An 18492-nucleotide genomic window follows, 5' to 3' on the forward strand; every position below is an offset into this window, starting at 1 on the left:
CATCTCCCAAGCTGGAGTGCAGTGGCATGATCTCGGCTCAGTGCAACCTCCGCCTCCTGGGTTCAAGCAATCCTCCCACCTCAGCCTACCAAGTAGCTGGGACTACAGGCACCCGCCACCATGTCTGGCTAATTTTTGTATTTTTTTATAGAGATGGAGTTTCAAAATGTTGCCCAGGCTAGTCTTGAACTCCTGGGCTCGTGCAATCTGCCCACCTCAGCCTCCCAAGTTCTGGGATTACGGGCGTGAGCCACTGCGCCTGGCCAGCATGACCTCATCTTAATGAGATTTTATCTGCAAACGTCCTGGGTCCACATAAGGTCGCATTCTCATATTCCAGGTAGACATGAATTTTGGGGAAGAGGGGAGAACACTATTCAACCAGTACACTAGATAGCTTTGGTTTACTAGCATTGTGAAGTCTTTATATGGCACTTATTCATTAAGGCGCCAGTTAGTCCTAAAAACCCACAGCCCCAGAACAAGGAAAGCCGAGGGGGTCTCATCTTGTGCCCACCATCTTGGTCCTTTGAAGGTTCCACTTCTACCGCATGAGCTGGGCTGAAGCAAACAGCCAGTGCCAGACACAGTCTGTACCTTTCTGGCGGAGGGTCGATCATCTATTAATAAGGCAGGATCTCTCTTAAAATCTTTAATGTATTGGCTTAGAGATAAAAGGGTCCGTGCAATCCTGACTTACTGCTTGTTCATTATCATTGAATACTAGCCAGAAGCTAATAAATATGCTAGGGTGACCACTTACCATTATAAGAAAACACTAGACATTTTATTTTCCAGTTATAATTGCTACCTATAAAATAAGGATCTTATAAACTATTCAGGTTCATTACTAAATGGTGATGGTACAAGAAAGCCTATAGGCTTCAATAATGAGGAAAGCAAAAGGGTAAATACCTTGTAATAAAGGCGAAAGAGTCAGAGTAGCTTTGGATTAGATCCAATTTTGGCCAAACTGAAAGCTTTAGATAAACACTTCTAGGGTAGAGAGTCCATGAGAAGGGGGATAAGGCAGATGGTAATACTGAGTAATTTCTGTTTCTACGCCATTTTTATTTTCAGAATTTTACTTTTCTAATTAAATTTTAAAGTCAACATGTTTTTGTATTAAAATTATTTTCCTTTACACCATAGTATTGAAAGGTTTGCTGACTTCTAAAACATTCCTTTGTTCACCTATTCGACAAGCATATTCCAAGAGCCTAAATGTGCCAGCCTAAATGTGCCAATCACATAAATGTGATGGGCATAGATTAGGAAATAGTGACACCTATCACTCATTGAGCACTTAGTGTGTTGCCAAAGATTGATTTAAGTACTTCACATAAACTTATTTGTGTAACCCTCGAAACCTTCCTATGATGTGGTTACGGATAATTAACTTCAGTCTATGGACGAGGAAAAAATGTGTAACATGTCTAAAGTTAACACTGCTCAAAGATAGTGGAACCAAGGCTCCAACACCAATAGCCTGGGTCCGCTGAGCTCAATCATTGCACCTCACAACCCTCTGGGTTTATGAAAATAAAAAGGGTACGGACCTGGCCACTAGGGGACTTGAACAGTTTCTAAACAGACAATTATTTTCTGTTTTTATTCTTAGTGTGGTGGCATGATCACAGCTCACTGCAGCCTCAACCTTCTGGGCTCAAGTGATCCTCTCACCTCAGCTTCTGGAGTAGCTGGGACCACAGGTGCATGCCACCACACCCGGCTAATTTTTAAATATTTTTGGTAGAGATGGGGTCTTGCTATGTTGCCCAGGCTGATCTCAAACCCCTGGGCTCAAGTGATCCTCCTTCTGCCTTGGCCTCCTAATGCGCTGGAATTAGAGGCATGAACCACTGCACCAGGCCAACAGACAATTATGTGTGTTATCGTTTTGGGGTTACTAAGTCATAGTGGAGTGAATGCAGCTTTGAGGATGCTCAGGCAATGCTTGAGCTGATTGTTCGTGGATGAGCCTCTGCAGATAGACAAGGGGATGGGGTGTAGGGGCACCACAGAAAGGGGTGAGGGCAGGGCAGCTGGGTATGGTTGGCTTCAGGTCCTTTAGTGTTTACGGTCTGGTCTGTGATGGGGATGTATTCGGAGACTTTGTATTCCAGAACCGAATGCTTGGCCGTCTTACTGAAGATAACAACTGGGAGAATACTGACCAGTTTTGATTAGGGAAGTCATGAGCCAATGTGCATTTTGAAAAGCATAATTTCCAAAAGGCAAAGCTTTTTGCTATTGCAACAAAATCTTGATTTTACAGAAAAAAAAAAAAGGAAAACAAGATTTACTCAACTGAAATAAACTGAAAGAAAAGTTGATAGAACTTTAAATTGTTAAGGGTGGGAAAGTCGGGGAGGAGCCAGTAGACTTCTGTGTCACCACACCAGCCTCTTTCCAAGGGCTCAACTCATAAACCATGCCATTAACTGGCTTTATGTTGAAGGGAGGCCTTTGGAATCAAGCCCACTGTGACTCCATATATCAAATGGGAAATTATTTAGGAAAAGGTTTCTAAAGTGTCTCCATTTCCCACCACAGGGTCATGCTGTATCAGATTTCAGAAGAAGTGAGCAGATCAGAATTGAGGTCTTTTAAGTTTCTTTTGCAAGAGGAAATCTCCAAATGCAAACTGGATGATGACATGGTAAGACCTGGTATCTTACTGAGATTTAGTCCTGAGACTTGGTTAGCCAGGGGGCATTTCTGAGACCAAAGAGAGGGGGTATTTTGGTAAAAGCAACCTGGATTCTCACTTTTTAACTAGAAGAAAGTTATCAGCACGAGTGTTACAGATGTGATTCCTTTAGACCGAAGTGCTGCTCATGTTAATTATTGGGAGCAAGGCAGAGTCAGAGGCCGGGAGAAGGAGGCTGTGCAGATGCAGCCCAGCCTGAGACCCGGCAGAGCTGGGAAAGACAGCGGTGGGTTTGAGATATTTCCTCCACTTCTGCAGTCCCTGAAACAACCTGGGACCTGAAACTCTGTGTGTATATTGTGTCTGTGTGTTGTGTGTGTATCTCCGTGTCTGTGTGTGCCTTTCTCTGTGTATAGTGTGTGTCTGTATTTGTGTGTGATATGTGTATCTCTGTGTGTCTCTGTATAAGTGGTGTGTGTGTCTGTGTATCTCTGTGTGTGTGTGTGTGTTCTCTGTGTGGTATGTGTGTCTGTGTGTTGTGTAGTGTGTATTGTATTTATGCACCTGTGTGTGTATCACTGAGTATACTCTGTGTGTGTTGTATCTGTGTGTGTATGTGCATGTGGTGTCTGTGTGTATGTGTGTGTCTGTGTGTCTGTATGTACTCAGGTCTGGAGAGGCAATGCTGGGGGTGAGGCCGTTCCCCAGGGTGTCACCATGGTGACCGGGCTGCTGTCTCAGGTCGTTTCACAGTCCCCAAGTAATGCATTTGCAGGAGATTTGAGCACAGGGCCTGGGGACTGGGTGACATCTGACATGGCTTCTCCTTTATCCTCTCACTTCTGTCTTTCTGGGCCAGAAAACATGGAATCGCTTCCCTAGTAGCCTGCTGGCTGTGAGAGACCAGCGGAAACTGTCAGAAACTTGGGAAGCAAGGGCAGGTCCTTGGTTGGAGAAATTGGAAATTAAAAAAAAAAAATCTAATCTAAAAACCAGTAGGGCTCAATCCAGATTCCCAACTTTATTTCTCCTCCTCTTAGAACCTGCTGGATATTTTCATAGAGATGGAGAAGAGGGTCATCCTGGGAGAAGGAAAGTTGGACATCCTGAAAAGAGTCTGTGCCCAAATCAACAGGAGCCTGCTGAAGATAATCAACGACTATGAAGAATTCAGCAAAGGTAGAAACAACCTGACAGCCGGGAATCGGCAAAACCTACTCTAAAATTGAAACTGACAAATCTCTCCATATCACAGTTGTTTCTAATCAAATATTGTTTGGGGTTTCCCCTTTTAATTCAGAGAGAAGCAGCAGCCTTGAAGGAAGTCCTGATGAATTTTCAAATGGTAATGCTTGCAGATACATTTTCAAGATTTAGTTAATTTACTATCTGGTACCTGCATGTGTCCTCCCCACAGCCTTCTACCACATGGACATCTTAACGTGCCTGCTCTACTTTTTCTTTTTTTGTGAGACAGTTTTACTTTGTTTCCCAGGCTGGAGAGCAGTGGCACCATCTCGGCTCACTGCAATCTCCGCCTCCCAGGTTCAAGCAATTCTCCTGCCTCAGCCTCCTGAGAAGCTGGGATTACAGGTGCGCGCACCACCACGCCTAGCTAATTTTGTATTTTTATTAGAGATGGGGCTTTACTATATTGGCCTGGCTAGTGTCAAACCCCTGACCTCAGGTGGTCTGCCTGCCTTGGCCTCCCAAAGTGCTGGGATTACAGGCATGAGCCACTGCGCCCGGCCGCACCTGCTCTCCTAAGACCTGTAGCCCAAGCTGGCAAGTTTGAAATAGGTGCAGAGTTAGTCAGTAATAAGTAATTTAACATCATTTTTTCTATGTGGCTTTTTTTTTCTCCTTGACCTGCTGCTCATGTTATGCACTGAGTAGCTGGATTTAAATTATGTTTCATAATTTTCTTGGTTAAGTCACTTTCTCTTTCAACACCTTCTACACTAAGTCACTCCTTTCAACTTCCTTTCACTTTTTCTACCTGATAAGTGAGGCTGAACCAAGAGAGAGAGCTCTCAACGATCTCCTTCAAAATTTTGATTAATCAAATATTCTTTTTTTTTTTTTGAGACAGTGTCTTACTTTGTCCCCCAGGCTAGAATGCAGTGGCGCAATCTTGGCTCACAACAGCCTCGACCTCCGGGACTCAGACGATCCTCTTGCCTCAACCCCCTGAGTAGCTGGGACCACAGGCACAAGCCACCATGCCCGGCTAATTTTTGTATGTCTTGTAGAGATGGGGTTTCGCTATGTTGCCCAGGCTGATCTTGAACTCCTGAGCTCAAGCCATCCACCTACCTGGGCCTCCCAAAGTGCTGGGACTATAGGCAATTAATAAAGTATTCTTTCTGATTAGAAAAATTATATGCACTAATTGAAGATGATTTTAAATTCAGAGAAATTTTTACAAGTCCAAGAACACCATCACTCCATTCATATTATGAATATTTTTATTGTATTTTTACCTTGGCTCTTTGTGGTGTGTGTGTGTAAAATACATTTTGGATCACTCAAATGTATTCTAAAGATTAATGTCTATGCAGGCTGTCCTTCCCTTTCCCCTCTGCCTGCTGAGCCCAAGGCCTTAAGAATACTTTAAGGAGTAAAGTACTAAATCATTAATTCATCCTGAGCTAGTGGCTTTATTAATGAGTATCTCACAAATACCACAAAAATTCAACCTGGCCATGTGGAGCAATATAAAATTATGGTATTTCTTGGTATGTTTTTCTCTTTGGCGAGGAGACAACTTGATCTTGTGTTTCCAGAAGCATGTTAATTGCCCTGCTTGCAGAATCTCTCTGGCTTGAAAGGAGATTATATTCATGGCAGTCTGTGAATTTTCATTTTATTTCATTTATTTATTTGAGACAGAGTCTCACTCTGTTGCCCAGGCTGGAGTGCAGTAGTGCGATCTCAGCTCACTGCAACCACTACCTCCCAAGTTCAAGTGATTCTCCTGCCTCAGCCTCCTGAGTAGCTGGGACTACAGGTGGCTACCACCACGCCCGGCTAATTTTTTTGTACTTTTAGTAGAGACCGGGTTTCACCATGTTGGCCAGGCTGGTCTCGAACTCCTGACCTCAAGTGATCTGCCCATCTTGGCCTCCCAAAGTGCTGGGATTACCGGCGTGAGCCCCTGTTCCCAGCTTGAATTTTCATCTTAAAAAAGACCTTATGTTGTCCTATGTGCTACATATTTCATTACCAGTGTACCTTTCCTGCCATGTCTCATTCTAGATGTGTCTCTTCGTTGTTTGCAGGGGAGGAGTTGTGTGGGGTAATGACAATCTCGGACTCTCCAAGAGAACAGGATAGTGAATCACAGGTAGACGGAAACCTCCAAATCCTTTTTCTTTTTACGTTACAGATTCTAGTTATTTAATTTGTTAGCTTTTTTTTTTTTTTTTTTTTTTTTGCTGCCAGATAAACTGATAAGGGGCAGAAACTTACTGAAAATTTTGAGAACTGTAGAAAAAATTCACACAAAAAAAGTTAAAAATATGACTTAATTTTAAAAATGTGACTCCTTCAGTTTTCTATGCATTTGAATTTTATTTTAAGACCCGAGATGAAGATACTGGAATAGTTGGAGGGTGGAGGGGGTAATAAGCCTCCTACCAAATCTTCTAGCAGCCGTGCCAGCCTGGATGGGGGAGTGGTTTGGAGAAAGAGTCTAGCAGGAATGGAAAAAGCCAAGCCTTTTCCTTTAGCTTAATGTTTCAAAAATGCTTCTCCTTTGTGATGAGGTGTAAGCAGCAAACTCTCATAATCTAGCCATCTCTGTGTTTTTGTCTCAGTGAACCAGCAGAAACGTAATTTTTAGGCATAATAACTTCTCTTTATGTAATCAACAATCCACCAAATACATCCTGACTTATTAGCTGATTTGCTCCTCCTCATGGTAGGAAGAAGAGGAAATCCTGAATATCTGAAGTAGGCTTGAGAGAGATTATTCACTAGTGTGGGCTCCTGAGAAAATTACCAGACCTCTTTCATCTGAAAGTCAAGGATTAACCCAAGTAATGTGGTACTTTCTAAACAGTATAGCATGCTACAAGCATTGTCCCCACTGAAGAGCTAAAAACACTGTCTTAATATCTTAGTAAATCTTAGTATCTTTTTCCTTTTTTAATGTTTTATTGAGACAGGGGTCTTGCTACGTTGCCAAGCCAGGTCTCAAACTCCTGGCCTCAAGCAATCCTCCTGTCTTGGCCTCCCAAAGTCTGGGATTATAGGTACTAGCCACCGTGCCTGGCCAAATCTTAGTGTCTTAATATCTCAGTAAATACACTTAATATGCTTAATAAATACTTAGAACACAACTGTAAATAATAAAAACTTAACATACTTGGTACAAACTTAATCAAATATTTAATATCTTAGAGTTAACATATTAAGATAACAGGTTATTTGCCCAAAGTCATAAGGTGAAGTAGAGGCAGGAATTGGGCTTCCTAGCCTGGAGTCCTTTTCTCCACCTCAAGGGGCTACGCAGACCTCCAACTAAATGCTGAGTTTCTCGGTACTGAAACAGCCCTAGGAGAATGAATAGGACACAGCGCCATCCCTGGCCAGTACTATCAGGTACTACAGTTTGGATACCATAACCTACAGTGTAGCCAGGACCTCCCTGACCAGCCCATCTCTTCCCAGCAGCCACCGTGGTCCTGAGAGCTGGGTTAAGCCATCACCTTTAAAATCCTGGGACCACACTGTGCAATGCATGAATGGGAGACCCTCAGCTGTTAGCCACGAAGCACAGATGAGTTCAGTAGACAGCCAAGAGAATCACAAGTCATGGCGTGGGGGCAGCCAAAGACATTCATTCATTCAGTGACTCTTGATTGAGCTCTCACAAGTTAATACACCGTAGTCCCTGGCACAGATGTTATGAACCTCAAGGAGTCTTCTGTATAGTATGGGAAGCAGAAATGAGAACAAACAATAATACAATGTGATGACAACAATATTAATATATGTGCAAAGTGCTCAGGAGGCCCCGGTATTGGGACACTGACTTTACAACGATGGGGCAGAAGTCTGAGGGGTCCTGTGTGAAGGAAATAGGTAGAAACTAGTTCTTCGAGGAAACGACCCCGAGTTGGGGTGGTGCAATGGAAAGCAAGTCCTCTTACTAGGGAGTTGTTTGTTTACATCTCTAGTGTTTGACCCACAGAGTCAGCTCCTGGGTTGGGTTTTTGTTTTCCAGACTTTGGACAAAGTTTACCAAATGAAAAGCAAACCTCGGGGATACTGTCTGATCATCAACAATCACAATTTTGCAAAAGCACGGGAGAAAGTGCCCAAACTTCACAGTATTAGGGACAGGAATGGAACACACTTGGATGCAGGTACAGTAGAACCCAAAAGAGAAAAGTAAAATATTTCTTATGCCTATTTTTTTTTAAATCAAAAGGGAGAGAACAAAAGCTATACCAAAAGGGCCATGTTTCAAGAAAACGGATTTAAACATATTTCCCTGTGGAGGTAAAGAACATTCTTATACATTTATCAGTTTCCTGCTTTTTTTAAAAATTAATTTTTTAAATAAAAGCAATGTATGTATAAATATAAAATATCAAATCTTACTAAAAGACATAATGAAAAGCAGTAATAAGCTTTGTTTTGAATTCAGCTAAATGCATAGCGCTTCTGTGGAATGTATTAGGCGATGAAATTGCTGTGGTATCAAAGCTCTTATAGAGGCTGCATTTTTACAGGTTGGGCTGTTAAGTGCAGCAGAAATTGTGGGTTCTTAACAGAAATAGCATTTTCAAGTATTAAATATTAAACTGGTTAGCAATTCTTTTGCTCAGCCAAATTAAGCTAAGATCAAGAACTTACGAGTTAAATGAAAAAACAATTTGTAGTATGTGAATATAAAAAGTGACTACAACAAAAAATAAAAATCATCCATCACCATTGAGAGATTAATAATTTTGATTTGATCAAAGAACTTTTGGAAATAGTGTTTATCAGGCATAACATCAATTATTGATTTGTTTTGCAAATGGAGGTAAGTTTAGAAAATTAATGTAGACTGATTATAATCATCAGGAGTCTGTAATGGCCTCTATTAACTTTTTTTTTTTTTTTTGAGACAAAGTCTCACTCTGTTGCCCAGGCTGGAGTGCAGTGGTGTGATCTCAGCTCACTGCAGCCTCCACCTCCCTGGTTCAAGTGATTCTCCTGCCTCAGCCTCCCAAGTAGCTGGGACTACAGGCACACACCACCACACATGGCTAATTTTTGTATTTTTAGTAGAGATGCGGTTTTGCCATATTGGCCAGGCTGGTCTTGAACTCCTGACCTCAAGTGATCCGCCTGCCTCGGCCTCCCAAAGTGCTGGAATTACAGGTGTCAGCCACCTGTACCTGGTCCTTGCTAACATTTGATTTGTTTATTTAAGCAAATCTAAGTCTTTAAAAAGGCACAGAGATTAAGTCCATTGATTACATCATTCGTCACTATGCGCTTGGTATTGAAAAAAATATTTTGGACCCTTGATTTGTATTCTTTTAAAATTAAAACATTTCTATTAAAATAACATTTGCTTCTATTTCTGGCAGCTCATTTTCTTATAACTGGCCCATGATTGACTAGTCTCTGGTAGGCATTCGAGTCTGTGTGTCCTGCTTTTTCTGTTCCTGTTCTTATGTTTTATGCTGAATGAGTAAAAGTAGGAGACCCAGCTGCAGAAGTCATTTCTCCTGAGAGACTCCCTTCTGTCCTGCTTCAGTGCCTTCAGACTTGCTTTACAGTCATTTTTTTAATCAACATTCCACATTTCCAAAGGATCAGAATTTTTTTCACAGAACCAACACACTGTATTAGTCTTGCCAAAGTGCTTCCAAATCAACAAGGGCCTATTGCATTTCAGTTATTTTTTTCTATTCCTAATGCTAGACTGTATTTTTTCTTTTTTTTTTTTTTTTTGAGACAGAGTCTCACTCTGTTGCCCAGGCTGGAGTGCAATAGCATGATCTTGGCTCACCGCAACCTCTGCCTCCCAGGTTCAAGTGATTCTCCTGCCTCAGCCTCCCAAGTAGCTGGGATTACAGGCATGTGCCACCATACCCAGTTAATTGTATTTAGTAGAGATGGGGTTTCACCATGTTGGTCAGGCTGGTCTCGAACTCCTGACCTCAGGTGATCCACTCACCTCGGCCTCCCAAAGTGCTGGGATTACAGGTGTGAGCCACTGCGCCTGGCTGAGACTGCCTTTTGACTGATGACTTATGTTTAGCTCTGATGTGCTGACAGGGACAAAATGCTGTAGAAGGAATAAAAAAGGAATAATCCAACAAGGATCAAGAGAACAGGAAAGGAGACAATAGCTAATGAAAGGTTTACAACAATTTGGGGGAGATGAAAAAAAAGAGTCAAGGTAATTGACTTAACAGAGAAAGCTACAACCTCCCTGATTACAGAGGGGAACACAGAAAGGAGGCAAGCCTATTTACCCCCACAGAATCCTGGAAAAATTCAGCAATTGGAAGTACAAAGTGTAGGTGAGGCAATGAGCAGAAAACAGGAAGATTCTTTGAAAGCCTATATAAGCCTATACAATCCTCTGATTCATACCTCCCTCTCATAGAGCCAGCAACTATTCTTATTCTACCATCATAAGGAACAGGAAGTTTATTTTCTCATAAAATTGAACCAGAGAGGCTCTACACTTCGGTGTGCCAGGCCCAGCAAAGGAAGCAATGAAGCATTTTACTGAACACAGAGAGACTGAAGAAAACCTGCTGGTGGCATGGAGTCAGATCTCTAAACCAACTTGGTTCCAAGACACTGGCAGCAGATACAGACTTACCTCTGGAGAAGCTGAAAGCTCTAGCTAAAATACATACAGATAATGACATCTGGAGGTTTCCTAATGAAATGATCAGGTCCCCAACCAATCATCTTGCTATGAAATCCCTCAGAGAACAAGCCACATCCACAAACACAGAGCTTTCAGTCGACTTTTTAATGGACTAATTAGTCAATTTATGAATGGACAACCAAAGGTCAGCAGGCATTTGAAGAAAGGCTCTAATACAAAAGAGAGGTAGCTTGGTACGGTGGCTCACGCCACCGTAAATCCAGCACTTTGGGAGGCCGAGGCAAGCGAATCGCCTGAGGTCAGGAGTTCAAGCCCAGCCTGACCAACATGGTGAAACCCCATCTCTACTAAAAATACAAAAATTAGCCAGGCATGGTGGCAGGTGCCTGTAATCCCAGCTACTACAGAGGCTGAGGCAGAAGAATCACTTGAACCTGGGAGGTGGAAGTTGCAGTGAGCTGAGATCGTACCACTGCACTCCAGCCTGGGTGACAGAGCAAGACTCCGTCTCAAATAAATAAATAAATTACTAGATAAATGAGAGGCAATGCAAACAACAAGAAAAACATGAAACAGAATATGAATGAAACAAAGATAATGTTGAGAAAAAAGCAACCTTTTTTAATGCTTAATTTTGGCATTTAGTATTCTTAGAGAGTTAGTTAAATGTCCATGAAAGAACAAGATGTTATGAAAAAGGGACAGAACAAGCAAGTCTCCTTGAAAATTAAAAATTTGAGCACCAAAATGAAAAATTCAATAAAGTAGAAGATAAAGTCTAAGAAAGAGGATAAAAAGACAAAAATAGAAAATAGGAGTGAAAGATAAGAAAATTTGAAGCTAAATCAAGGATGTCCAATTTTTGACAATAAGAGTTCCAGAAAGAAAGGACAGAGAAAGGGGAAATGGAACTTTCCAAGAACGAAATGACACAATCTCCAGATTGAAAGGGTATAATGGATTAAGATTCACTTCCAAACATATCATACCCTAGAAGCTTCTGGAAAGAGAAAAAAGTAAGCCAAATATGTAAAGTATCAGAAATGGAAAGTCTTCTCTCTAGCAACACTGAAAGCTAAAAGACTGTGAAGAAAGGCCTTTGGAATTCTGAGGAAAAATGCTTTTGGAAATAGCACTCTATAAATTAAAGACTCATACATGGGCTCAAAAAATGTACTTCTCATGGTTATGCTCCAGCAAAGGAAACTGATAAGAAAGAGGAAGTCATAGATGGAGGAAACAGGGAACCTACTATGGAAGAGACAGAGAGATGTCCCAGGAGAAGAGAAATTCATCTGGCCTATGGAACAGCCAGTTGGTATTACAGCAGAAGGATGCAGTGCTCTGGATGGAAAGTTTTCCAGGAAGAAATAAAAATGAGTCAGACAAGTAGCCTGAAAATGTTGAAAGATTTTGGCCAGATCCATTGAGCACTTGGAGAAAAAATAGTGTTAAGCATATAGGAAACAAAGCAGATGAAAAAATAATACAATTACGAGTTCCAGGAAAGGCAAAAAGGTTAATAAGAAAGGAAACATAATGAAAGAACATTATGTTTACATAGTCTTAACAATAGAAATATTACTATGGGCCGGAGGTGGTGGCTCATGCCTACAATCCCAGCACTTTGGGAGGCCAAGGTGGGTGGGTCACTTGAGGCTGGGAGTTTGTGACCAACTTGGCTAACATGGCGAAACCCTGTCTCTACTAAAAATACAAAAATTAGCTGGGTGTGGTGGTGCGTGCCTGTAGTCCCACCTGCTTGGGAGGCTGAGGCAGGAGAATTGCTTGAACTTGGGGGGCAGAAGTTGCAGTGAGCTGAGATTGTGACACTGCACTGTAGCCTGGGTGACAGAGTGAGACCTTTTCTAAAAAAAATTAAAAAAAATAAAAACATTACTATGGATTCAACCAAAACTTGTAAATAATTGAGTAAGAGCACCAAATGCTTATTCTCCATAATAAGAACTCAATGTGAAAGTCTAAAATTTATAAATGAGTAATTAGCAGTGTACCCAAATTCATTACAAAATGGAGGTCAATGTGAAAAAAAGTAGTTAAAAACTGAAAGTGGTTGCCTTCATGGAATGTGACTAGGTAATGGGGAGGGATAGAGAGGGGATAACATTTTGTATAAGGTCTTCTAGTTCTATCTTATTAATTCATATCTTTTATTTTGCTATACATAAATAATTTTGAGAAGGTTTAGGATAAAATAAGTTGGATCTTTTATTCAAAAATCGTTTTTTTTCTGATTATGTAAATAATATAATCATTTTTAAAATTGGTTCAGTAGTAAGCCTAAATGATAGCTTACCCATCTTGTAAACTAGTTTACTAGAGAAAACAGACCAACAATAACACTCTCTCCTTTCTCATTTGCTTCAGGGCTTGAGAATGTTTTTAGCTGGTAATAAATATTAGAAGCCTGCAGAATCCAGCTACGAATATAGAGGGTTTTGCTCTTGAATTTCTGGTTCAAATTCTTATCTATCAATGTTATGCCCACTGTGCTCTCCAGCTGTGGTCTGTGAATTACTGTGGTATAACGTGACTGTTCAAATTTCACTTTTCAGGGGCTTTGACCACGACCTTTGAAGAGCTTCATTTTGAGATCAAGCCCCACGATGACTGCACGGTACAGCAAATCTATGAGATTTTGAAAATCTACCAACTCATGGACCACAGTAACATGGACTGCTTCATCTGCTGTATCCTCTCCCATGGAGACAAGGGCATCATCTACGGCACTGATGGACAGGAGGCCCCCATCTATGAGCTGACATCTCAGTTCACTGGTTTGAAGTGCCCTTCCCTTGCTGGAAAACCCAAAGTGTTTTTTATTCAGGCTTGTCAGGGGGATAACTACCAGAAAGGTATACCTGTTGAGACTGATTCAGAGGAGCAACCCTATTTAGAAATGGATTTATCATCACCTCAAACGAGATATATCCCGGATGAGGCTGACTTTCTGCTGGGGATGGCCACTGTGAATAACTGTGTTTCCTACCGAAACCCTGCAGAGGGAACCTGGTACATCCAGTCACTTTGCCAGAGCCTGAGAGAGCGATGTCCTCGGTAAGTTTTGCCTTCTCAGCCCTCCTCACTGTTACACTACCTTCCCCCCCTACTCCATCACCACTACTATCTACTCATATTCAGAGCCTATTAGAAAGTGCTATGTGATTTAGATCACATTAACAGGTCAGAGAACTGTCCAAGGGGAGTGGTTTCCGTTCAACTCTAAATGTCTAGCTGTAGATCACATAGCTGCATTTCCCAGGTCAGTTACAAAGTGGGAGAGTGGCAAGTGTTAACATCCTTAGTTTATAGATGGAAAAGCTGAGATGCTTTATTCCTTTATTCAGCACCTCAAAGGACAATCAGGGTATCACAGAGCAGGAAAGGATGGGAAAGTCATATAGTCCAGCTCTCTGTCTTTAGGCCAAAACATGACTGAGCCAATTCAACTAGTTTTGGAAATCTTCCAAGAAGGCAGTAACCCAATTCAATGTTTAAACATCCTCCAACTCTGTCAAAAGTTCTATAATAGCAAACCATCCTCAAAACCTCTTGGTGCATTATGGGAGATAAATAGCAGGTTCCTTCTAGCCCTGTATTTCATGTTTTGAGTATATGAAGAGTGAGAATTTCCCGTAACTTAGATCATGAATCTAACTTAGATTTCGTAACTTAGATCATGAATCCTGCAAGGTTTCCGCGGCTAGCTACCAAGGTAGAAGAAGAGGTTGCCTAACAAAAATGCTAAGAGATCCTGGTGAGAAGAAGGTGGGAGTAGCTGCAGGAGACGTTATACTTTCACTTGCCTTAAGTTTAATTGCATCAAAGATGAATCCGCAGATGCGATGTCAATTCGAGGCAGAGAGTATTGGGGGGCATTGAAGCAATGGGGAGCCAAGTAACGTGGAGAAGAGTGAGAGACACACAGGTCAGGAGAGAAAGAAACCAACTCTAATACTGACACCGAGGTTTCTGATGGTCAAAAGAGTTCCTGAATAAACCAAAAGTAAGTTATTAAGCTCCGAGACAACCCATTTACCAGGAAAGCTGGGGTAGGTCTTGGTTTCGCAACTTATTGTTTCAAATGACTGATATTTTGAGAGAAAGAACTACAGAACTATCTCTGAGCACAGCAGAGGAGACAGTTCATCAGTTGCTTTCCCCCACAGACAGTCACAATGTTATGTGATGTATTTCAGAGGCGATGATATTCTCACCATCCTGACTGAAGTGAACTATGAAGTAAGCAACAAGGATGACAAGAAAAACATGGGGAAACAGATGCCTCAGCCTACTTTCACATTAAGAAAAAAACTTGTCTTCCCTTCTGATTGATGGTGCTATTTTGTTTGTTTTGTTTTGTTTTGTTTTTTTGAGACAGAATCTCGCTCTGTCGCCCAGGCTGGAGTGCAGTGGCGTGATCTCGGCTCACCGCAAGCTCCGCCTCCCGGGTTCACGCCATTCTCCTGCCTCAGCCTCCCGAGTAGCTGGGACTACAGGGGCCCTCCACCACACCTGGCTAATTTTTAAAAAATATTTTTAGTAGAGACAGGGTTTCACTGTGTTAGCCAGGGTGGTCTTGATCTCCTGACCTCGTGATCCACCCGCCTCGGCCTCCCAAAGTGCTAGGATTACAGGCGTGAGCCACCGCGCCTGGCTGATGGTACTATTTAGATATATAACACTATGTTTATTTACTAATTTTCTAGATTTTCTACTTTATTAATTGTTTTGCACTTTTTTATAAGAGCTAAAGTTAAATAGGATATTAACAACAATAACAGTGTCTCCTTTCTCTTATGCTTAAGGCTTTGGGAATGTTTTTAGCTGGTGGCAATAAATACCAGACACATACAAAATCCAGCTATGAATATAGAGGGCTTATGATTCAGATTGTTATCTATCAACTATAAGCCCACTGTTAATATTCTATTAACTTTAATTCTCTTTCAAAGCTAAATTCCACACTACCACATTAAAAAAATCAGAAAATAGCCACATATGGTGGCTCATGTCTATAATCCCAGCACTTTAGGAGGTTGAGGTGGGAGGATTGCTTGAACCCAAGAGGTCAAGGCTGCAGTGAGCCATGTTCACACCACTGCACTCAAGCTTGGGTGACAGAACAAGACCCCGTCTCAAAAAAAATTTTTTTTTTAATAAAACAAAATTTGTTTGAAATCTTTTAAAAATTCAGATGATTTTACAAGTTTTAAATAAGCTCTCCCCAAACTTGCTTTATGCCTTCTTATTGCTTTTATGATGTATATATGCTTGGCTAACTATATTTGCTTTTTGCTAACAATGCTCTGGGGTCTTTTTATGCATTTGCATTTGCTCTTTCATCTCTGCTTGGATTATTTTAAATCATTAGGAATTAAGTTATCTTTAAAATTTAAGTATCTTTTTTCAAAAACATTTTTTAATAGAATAAAATATAATTTGATCTTATTGCTCCTTGGAGATTTTTTGTGTTTGGTTTTGGTTTCTGCCAATGACATCTCACAGGTGGAAAACATCTGGACTACAGACATGTTCTACTTGAGTCTCCCATGATCGGCACACACAGTTGTATTTTTAAAATTTGTTGTCAATGTTTAAAAATTAGGAGATATCACATAAAAACCAGAATAACTTCTTTTAAAAAATCATACTATCTGACAATATTGACCTCATGCTTTTGCATGGCAAAGGTCTGAGAAGCACCTTCTTCAGATGGGACAGTGCTCTGTGGGTCACTCTTCCCCATCCGCTGTGCCCCAGCCCTGCCCAAGCCCCTCTACTGAGGCTGCTGTTGGTTGCCACTTATCACTGTGCTTGGGCAATTGTTTTCCTTATGTCTAGCCCACTTCACTTATTTATGTTGCCTGCCCTGTGGGTGTCTGAATTCTGGTGATGGTCCAGAGGAGGTGGTAAGAATCATCAGAAACCCTTCCTAAGTCATAGGTTAGGGAACATGATTGAGAGGTAGGGAAGTAGGGGACATGGGTGTGAGAGAAAAATATTTTAGAGTAAAATCAACACATCATCTTTTTTTGCTACCTAAATGCCCCAGGGGACAAAGGTACACCTCCCAAATATAGTAAAAGTTCAATAGGAAGAAGGCCTTCAAATCAGTTTCTTTCTAACGAAATACGTAAAGGTAGAAGAAAAATAGTACAAAACTCAGAGAAAGCTCAGCTCCCAGTGTGGAGAGCATCATTTTTCAATGAAGAGTCCGTGATAAGCTGCGAAATTCAGATGAGAATTCAAACATTTTCAGCCATTCAGAGAGTCAGAGCAACCCAAGAACTAAACTCATTATATGCATTTTCTCAAGAAAACCCTCCCAGGAGTTTCCTGGGCCTACAGAAATGGTGTGCCAACCATCTTCAACAATGCAGAGCAACTTTTTGTTTATGATTCTTGTCCTTTCTTGCTACCATCTTGCACAGTGTCAGAATCATCCTTAGAAACAGTAATAGAGACCAATCTCCCAGAACATCCTTCACAAATTTCTTCATTCTTAGAAATTATCTTTTGCCTGTAAAAAGAAAGGAAAGATGTATCAATGTCAACTCAAAAGCTAGAAAGGGTATAGGATATTTGGAGTGCAGGGAGAGAAATGTGCCTTTGTTCCTTCACCACAGCAGTCTCTCACTCATTACTTGCAGTGGTTTTGAATTTAGTGAGGTATGGTGTTCAGGTGACTAAAGTCCTATATGAGGAATTTTCTACTAAATCAATGCAATAAATAACTTTCTTCTATTAAAGTATTGACCAAAATTTATTTTAATGATTTCAGATGCAGCTTCAGGTAACAGTACACCTTCTGATCCAAAGGTGATTTCCATGGGAACCAGAAGCAGCTGCATGTAATGGCAAGACCATCAGACTCCCAGGGGAGATGGATTTAAAAACCACCCTCAGTCATAGAACTGAGCAAACTCAGAAACTGGGAGACAAATGTCCTGTGTTGTTTTGCATAGAAACAAGGACACAGGTGAATGGGAGAAGTATAGACACATCTCCACTCCACCTCAAGTGAACTATCTGGCTTTGTGTCACTGGCCTAGAGTGACATACCTCCCTCCCGAAAACACCTGTGCCTTGACATAACTAGGGAGCAGTTGGTCTATCTTCCTAACCCATTCCTCACTCAAACTCCTTCCCACTCCTAAAGAGAACTCAGCTATGTCTTTTTCAGCAGCAGCCGCACTTCAGATGAATGTTCTCTTCCGTCAGGATCTGTATGGTGTGCTTATACTTTTCTTCAGCTTCAGCAAACTTGGTTTGAAGCATTTTCTCCAGATTTCCCACTATAGCTTTCTGAAAGACATACATTTTAATAGCCATCTTCCCCAACCCAGAGCCATCCAGGGCCGAGCTATATGGCAGAGCTGGATGGAGACCTGGGTTCTTCCCCCAACCCCCATCCCCACTCCAGTAGGGACTCACCTCTTTCTGGAGTTCCAACTGGGTATAGTAGAGGTTTGTGTTCAGTGACTCTAGGATAAGGGCTTGTGCATGCAATTCTTCCTCCATGACCTGCATAAGAAGAAGCTGTTGCAGGACATCATGCCAATGTCTATTTATTTAGTCTCTTCTCCAGAGCACCTGGACTATGATGAAAGGGAGCAACCTGAGCTACTTTTGCATCACTCATGGCCACTCACACCCTGTCAGTCCTGCCTCCTCTCTGTGTCACCCATCTATATCCTTCTCTTCAGCCTCACCAGAGCTCATATGAATGGTTCCAATGGCAATCAGTTATTCATTCACTAAGCAAGTCTTTATTAAATACCTACTACCGATTCCAACTATATGACACTCTGGAAAAGGCAAAACTATAGAGACATAAAAAAGATTAGTGGTTTCTAGGGATTTGGAGGGGAAGGGAGGGATGAATAGGTGGGATAGAGGGCACTTTTAGAGCAGTGAAACTATTCTATATGACACTATAATGGTGGATACATGACATGACATA

The 18492-nt window shown here is 41.4% G+C and overlaps 2 protein-coding genes across 20 annotated transcripts in view; one reads left to right on the forward strand and one right to left on the reverse strand.

Moving 5' to 3' along the window:
* Positions 1-15977, forward strand: part of CASP8 (caspase 8) — a 50928-nt gene extending 34951 nt beyond the window's left edge. For 8 of the 15 annotated variants that reach the window (XM_008974179.4, XM_063595535.1, XM_034954798.3 and 5 more), the window contains 7 exons: positions 2557-2662; positions 3694-3832; positions 3954-3998; positions 5935-5999; positions 7884-8025; positions 13082-13583; positions 14726-15977. In XM_008974179.4, the coding sequence (XP_008972427.1) occupies positions 2557-2662; positions 3694-3832; positions 3954-3998; positions 5935-5999; positions 7884-8025; positions 13082-13583; positions 14726-14861 (1135 nt within the window). In that variant the 3' untranslated portion in view covers positions 14862-15977. Of the gene's footprint in view, positions 1-2556; positions 2663-3693; positions 3833-3953; positions 3999-4148; positions 8162-13081; positions 13584-14725 lie in introns of those variants that run through there. The other 7 variants (XM_008974177.4, XM_063595536.1, XM_063595537.1 and 4 more) reach the window with 5 other exon arrangements.
* Positions 13852-18492, reverse strand: part of FLACC1 (flagellum associated containing coiled-coil domains 1) — a 78736-nt gene continuing 74095 nt past the window's right edge. For 2 of the 5 annotated variants that reach the window (XM_003820745.5, XM_055108957.1), the window contains 3 exons: positions 17964-18053; positions 17725-17834; positions 13852-17049 (listed from right to left, as the gene is read on the reverse strand). In XM_003820745.5, coding sequence (XP_003820793.1) covers positions 16923-17049; positions 17725-17834; positions 17964-18053 — 327 coding nt within the window. In that variant the 3' untranslated portion in view covers positions 13852-16922. Of the gene's footprint in view, positions 18069-18492 lie in introns of all 5 variants that reach the window. The other 3 variants (XM_063595539.1, XM_063595540.1, XM_055108956.1) reach the window with 3 other exon arrangements.

This window comes from Pan paniscus, chromosome 13 (genome assembly GCF_029289425.2).
Source record: "Pan paniscus chromosome 13, NHGRI_mPanPan1-v2.0_pri, whole genome shotgun sequence".
NCBI lineage: Eukaryota > Metazoa > Chordata > Mammalia > Primates > Hominidae > Pan > Pan paniscus.